This window comes from Zalophus californianus, chromosome 1 (assembly GCF_009762305.2).
Source record: "Zalophus californianus isolate mZalCal1 chromosome 1, mZalCal1.pri.v2, whole genome shotgun sequence".
NCBI classification, from domain to species: Eukaryota; Metazoa; Chordata; class Mammalia; order Carnivora; family Otariidae; genus Zalophus; species Zalophus californianus.
The window spans coordinates 173,631,934-173,638,436 of record NC_045595.1 but is presented as its reverse complement, the minus strand read 5'-3'; the positions used below and the strand labels follow the sequence as shown (position 1 = coordinate 173,638,436).

Here is a 6,503-nt window from a genome sequence, read left to right as displayed (position 1 = left end):
TCTGTCCCAATATGGTCTCTTTCTAAAGTCTCAGCTAATAGTCTACCTGCAGGGAAATGGCTTCAAATGTTTTCACTCATTATATTTGGTTTATATTTGGTTTTTAATCAAAGTGTAACAGAAAGTTCAATAAAAATAGCACTTTACCATAGCTAATGCTTGCCCAAATCCCTAGAAAACATTATAAAGACCACAGATACTTTCCTAGACTTCCGTATCCTGCTGTAAAAATCACAGCTGCCTCTGCCCAGTAACAGCTTGGAACAGTGAGAGCATTTTCAGGCCGCCTCCGTCCTTTCTTCATGGAGATTCACCAGAGTGGCTCCATGGTCCCGGAGTGTTCTCTCAGCATGTTGTAGTCCAACCTGGGCACAGATGAGATGAGGCAAATGACAGTTGATAACTGTCAACAGGCTTCAGAGGCAATGCCATATTTGAGAAAAATAGTAGTTCATTGTCATTTGAAAATTTCTTCAGTTCATACCAACAACTCAACTTCCTGGAAATCACTCCCATCAAAGAAAGGCAGACCATACTATGCTGTGTCTGATGCCGCATCTTGTGGAAGTGTGGGGGAAGGGTAAAATCAGCTGGCTGCTTCCTCTATTTGGTGACAAAAAGATCATTCACTTTTTGTTGTTGTTGTTTTGACTGAAAAGGCGGGACCAAGTTTTTACTTGGGTGCCATTCATACACAGTTTGCTTTCTATCTTTATGTGCTAGAATTTCTGTCTTCATGTATCATTTTCACAATATTCAAAGAACTGTTTTTCTGGATCTGGGTAATATAACAACAAACTTTAAGAAAAGGAATGGATTGTTTGTACCCAAGTAAATTGATATAGAAATTTTTGTAGCAATTTGTTGACTTTATGCCAAACTCTGAGCTGAAAGCTTCATAGAATTTTTTTCAGTTAAAATGTTAAGACCATGTCTCATCTCTTGATTAAATAGTCTACTTATGTTTATCTACTCATTAATGTCTTTCTCCATCATCAGAACATAAGCATTGCCCCTCCAGTACCTAGTATGTTTGGCACGTCATAGATACAGGAATGTATCCTTGACTCAATCTTCTAGGCATCATGGGGAAGGATTAGTCCAGGAGCATTGGTTCTGTGTTCCTCCTGAAGGCAGCTCCCAGTGTTCTACTTACTTTTCTGAAAGTCTTACATTTCATTTCAAATAAAATCTGTTGTTAAAAGCATAACATTTAAGGCCCTCTGGGGATCAAGCTCTAAAGTTCTTACCTGCTCTTATCTCTCATATTTTCATTTATGTATTTTCCCATGTTTGGGCCTTGGCGTTTTCATTCCCTTAACTTAAATGCTCCTCATTGCTCTTGAAATCCTACTTACAGTGTATGTCTAGAGTTGGTTTAAAAGTCCTTCCCCGATTCCCTGGATGGAAGGAGCTTTCTAGCCCTTGAAATAGCAACAACTTTTATAACTGTATCAGGACACATCACGTGATGTCTTGGCTCATTTTATTGCCGACTGGTCTTCCTGTGTGTGTATTTTCTCTGACACTAGGTGATTACCTTGAGACAAATAACCACATCCCTCCACTCAGCCAAGTACAAAATAAGTGCTCAGTATTTATTTATTGAACAAATAAATGGACATTTGGAAAAATGAAGCCTGAAATAGAGACTTTATTGTATTCACCCTGGGGCACGGGGGGAACACAGTATTTTCCAGAATAAGATATCAACTCTCAACAATGCAGTATTGTCTTCTCTTACTCATTTTATGCTATGATTCCCTGTGTATTCCTAGTAGTTTAGGAGATCGGTATTCTGTATACTTAATTGGCATGCACATTATTCTGAAACATTGAGTGGCTTGAATAAGGTAAGTAACATAGACCAAAATAAATGTTTATTTCCAGTAATTAAATTATTTTAAAAATCTTTAATATTGCCTTATGCAGGTTTATTCAGTATTTCTAAAGTCAATTGACTATGGTCATCAAAACTGTTAGCTCTTGAAATTCATCTTTCCCATCATAGAGTACAAACCAGTTTAGAAATTGTAAAACTTTTATGGTGGGAAAGCTATTTTCTGAACTTAGCGTATATATTGAATGGTTATGAAGATAGACTGAGTATATGTACTAGAAAAATTTATGAAGCAGTTTATGTGATTTTGATGTGTATCATCTAAATCTTCTCCGAATTATAGGTGACTTGTAAGAGCATTTTCAATAAATAGAATAACCTACGGTTGGTTCTGAACATAAAGTGAAAGCATGTTTTGATAACTGCATGGGTAATTGGGCCAAAGTGGGCTATTAAAGAATAAGCTAGGAATGTTTATTATTCCATTTCAGTATTTTGAGATTGTTGTAATGAATAACAACAGTACTTGCCTATGGATTTTCTGTGATCACAGCTAAAGACAGAATTTGAGATTCAGTGGATGGCCCTGTCTGACTCAGACAATGTTTCTCCATTAAAAATTATATTTTCAAAGAGATTTTTATTACACAATTTCTTTGGCAAGTGACGTGTCTTTAAGGAAATGGAAATGAATAATACAATGGATTTGACTTCCAGATGTCTATAATACAGATTAAACTATTACTAAGAGACTATTTCTTTAGAAGATACTCTAGGTTCACAATTTTTACCAATGGCTCTACTTTGCTTTGCGTTTCTATTTCATTCACTGCTGCGTAGGGACATCACTTTAAAAGTGACACATCTATATTTCAAGCTTATAAAACACATCACATTTCTGGGGCGCCTGGGTGGCTCAGTCAGTTAAGCGTCCAACTCTTAGTTTTTGGCTCAAGTCATGATCTCCAGGTGGTGAGATCCAGCCTGGCATCACACTCCCTGCTCAGCACGGAGTCTGCTTAAGACTCTTTCTCCCGCACACCGTCTTTGGGGTGATCCGTGGTGGACGTTTTGAGGGCAGCTGTCCTGCGGCTTGCGCGCCCCGGACCGCCTCCTGTGGAAGCCTGAGCCGGCTGTGTAGCTTTCTCCCTTTGTCTCATAACCATGTCCACCAATGAGAATGCTAATTCACCAGCTGCTCGCCTTAACAGATTCAAGAACAAGGGGAAAGACAGTACAGAAATGAGGCGGCGCCGAATAGAAGTTAATGTGGAGCTAAGGAAAGCTAAGAAGGATGACCAGATGCTGAAAAGGAGAAACGTAAGCTCGTTTCCTGATGATGCTACCTCTCCACTACAGGAAAACCGCAACAACCAGGGCACTGTAAATTGGTCTGTTGATGACATTGTCAAAGGCATAAATAGCAACAATTTGGAAAGCCAGCTCCAGGCTACTCAAGCTGCTAGGAAACTGCTTTCTAGGGAAAAACAGCCCCCCATAGACAACATAATCCGGGCTGGTTTGATTCCAAAATTTGTGTCCTTCTTGGGCAGAACTGACTGTAGTCCCATTCAGTTTGAATCTGCTTGGGCTCTCACTAACATTGCTTCTGGGACGTCAGAACAGACCAAGGCTGTGGTAGATGGAGGTGCTATCCCAGCATTCATTTCTCTGTTGGCATCTTCCCATGCCCACATCAGTGAACAAGCTGTATGGGCTCTAGGAAACATTGCAGGTGATGGTTCAGTTTTTCGAGACTTGGTTATCAAGTATGGTGCAGTTGACCCACTATTGGCTCTCCTTGCAGTTCCTGATATGTCATCTTTAGCATGTGGTTACTTACGTAACCTTACTTGGACACTTTCAAACCTTTGTCGCAACAAGAATCCTGCACCCCCATTAGATGCTGTTGAGCAGATTCTTCCTACCTTAGTTCGTCTCCTGCATCATGATGATCCAGAAGTATTGGCAGATACCTGCTGGGCCATTTCCTACCTTACTGATGGTCCAAATGAACGGATTGAAATGGTTGTGAAAACAGGAGTTGTGCCCCAGCTTGTGAAGCTTCTAGGAGCTACTGAATTGCCCATTGTGACTCCTGCACTAAGAGCCATAGGAAATATCGTTACTGGGACGGATGAACAGACTCAGGTTGTAATAGATGCAGGAGCACTTGCTGTTTTTCCCAGCCTCCTAACGAACCCCAAAACTAATATTCAGAAGGAAGCTACGTGGACAATGTCAAACATTACAGCTGGTCGCCAGGACCAGATACAGCAAGTTGTGAATCATGGATTAGTCCCATTCCTCGTTGGTGTTCTCTCTAAGGCAGACTTTAAGACACAAAAGGAAGCTGTCTGGGCTGTGACCAACTATACAAGTGGTGGGACAGTTGAACAGATTGTATACCTCGTTCATTGTGGCATAATAGAACCATTGATGAACCTCTTAACTGCAAAAGACACCAAAATTATTCTGGTTATTCTGGATGCCATTTCAAACATCTTTCAGGCTGCTGAGAAACTAGGTGAAACTGAGAAACTTAGTATAATGATTGAAGAATGTGGAGGTTTGGACAAAATTGAAGCTCTACAAAACCATGAAAATGAGTCTGTGTACAAAGCTTCATTAAACTTGATTGAGAAGTATTTCTCTGTAGAGGAAGAGGAAGATCAGAATGTTGTGCCAGAAACTACCTCTGAAGGCTATACGTTCCAAGTTCAGGATGGCACTCCCGGGACTTTTAACTTTTAGATTGTACAGCTGAGGCAGAAAGTTGTTTGTTGTGTACTCTGTTTGGTAGAAGTTTGTCTTACTGTTTCTCTACTAAGAACTCTTTTGAAATGTGTTTTGTTATTGTAGCACTTTTTACAACAAAACTCTACTTGACCAGTTCCAAACTGTACAACCTGTATGAAGCTCTTCCTCAGTGGGTTTCTTATTTCTATGTAGAATCTCCTCTCTTGCAGTGTCCTGTAAATAAAGATTAAATTCCACTCTTTTCTTTAAAAAAAAAAAAAAAAAAGACTCTTTCTCCCGCTCCCTCTGCCCCTCCCCCTTCTCTAAAATAAACAAATCTTTAAAAAAAGATTTGTTTATTTATTTTAGAAAGAGAGCACGCACGCAGGTTGCGGGGAGGGACAGAAGGAACAGGAGAGAGAGAGGGTCTGGAACGACTCCCACACTGAGCACAGAGCCCGGGGTGGAGCTCGGTCCCACGACCCTGAGATCATGACCTGAGCCGAAACCCAGAGTTGGATGCTTAACCACTGAGCCACCCAGATGCCCCAATAAGTAAGTCTTAAAAAACAACACATTTCTCATAAATGCGCATTCTGTATGTTTAACTTTTTTTCCCCTCCAGTGTGCACCTCATCAGATACACATAATTAGGTACTAGAAGAAATGCTTATGAGGATATGAGTACTATTTCTTTCTCTCCTTATTTTTCTCCCTCCCTCCCTCCCTCCCTCCCTCCCTTCCTCCCTTCCTTCTTTCCTTCTCTCGTTCCATGACTGAAATGTCTGACATAGCAAGGCATTGTAGGTACATGTCCTGTAAGGAATCTGCACAGTGAGGGGTGATATTCAGATGTGGGCTGATTGACATTAATAAAGAGCATGATCCCTTTGGAATAAATCTCTTCCCAACCCCTGGATATGTCTCTCAGGAGTTCAGAACTTGCTTGATAGACAGGTGTCGGCTATGAACAGACATATACAAGTGAAAGCTCAGCAAAGAAGGAGGCAGTCTGTAATTCCAACTCAGAGGGTAGAGAAAAGAAGGGAGGGAGGATTGCGTGAATTTCACAGTATCTTCCACCAGGAGCAGGTGGATAGAAAATGTGGTTTCTGAAAGGATTCCCTGAAAAGATCTTTTCTACTCCTTGTCATTTAGATCTCTTACCTGTATGCTAAGCCTTTCAAAATATCATTGGTGATGAGTTCAATTATCCTGAAATATATATTTTTCTGATTTAAATTCAAATAGAAGAATGAATGACTGATAACTGACTCTCTACTGGGAGTGACTTTTGACCACAGGGAGTGTAGACAAGACACAAGAAACAAGGAGTGTGAGAGAGAGAACTGCACAGCACCCTAAAAAGGCAGAAAAGGAACTCTGGCGTGTGCAAAGACAAGCACTGCCTTCTCAAATTTTCTCCGGGCCACAGAGCTCCATTTCCAGACATTATCATGAAATTGCAGCGGATGAATCAAAGAGACTGAGGGGATTGTGTGATTCAAGTGTTAGGGGGAACCTCTCAGAGGCTCGGGATATTATTGTTTATACACATCTTGGAATAGGCAGCGGAGTAGAGGAGATAACAGTTGCAGAACAGCATAAGAAAATGGAAGAAAGGGGCACGTAGGTGGCTCAGATGGTTAGGCGTCTGCCTTCGGCTCAGGTCATGATCCCAGGGTCCTGGGATCGAGCCCCACATCAGGCTCCCTGGGATCGAGCCCCACATCAGGCTCCCACATCAAGCAGGGAAGCCTGCTTCTCCCTCTGCCTCTGCCCGCCCCCCGCCCCAGTCTCTCATGAATAAATAAATAAAGTCTTAAAAAAATGAAAATGGAAGAAAGAAAAGATGGAAATGGTGTGGGGAAATCAAGCAGATCTCCTAATGGAGATTTAGGGATTTTTGAGAATGAGTCACCGT

General features: G+C 41.1%; 1 protein-coding gene across 1 annotated transcript; it reads left to right on the top strand.

Annotated features, from left to right (window-relative positions):
* Positions 1 to 2,883: 2,883 nt before the first annotated feature.
* LOC118357257 (importin subunit alpha-1) lies at positions 2,884 to 4,842 on the top strand. Its single transcript, XM_035728878.1, has one exon. The coding sequence runs from the start codon at positions 3,005 to 3,007 to the stop codon at positions 4,592 to 4,594; it is 1,590 nt and encodes a 529-aa protein (XP_035584771.1). The 5' UTR covers positions 2,884 to 3,004; the 3' UTR covers positions 4,595 to 4,842.
* Positions 4,843 to 6,503: the final 1,661 nt, after the last annotated feature.

What these genes read in the sequence shown, in the direction of transcription:
- LOC118357257 (XM_035728878.1), top strand. Translation starts at nt 3,005, where the DNA reads ATGTCCACCAATGAGAATGCTAATTCACCAGCTGCTCGCCTTAACAGA.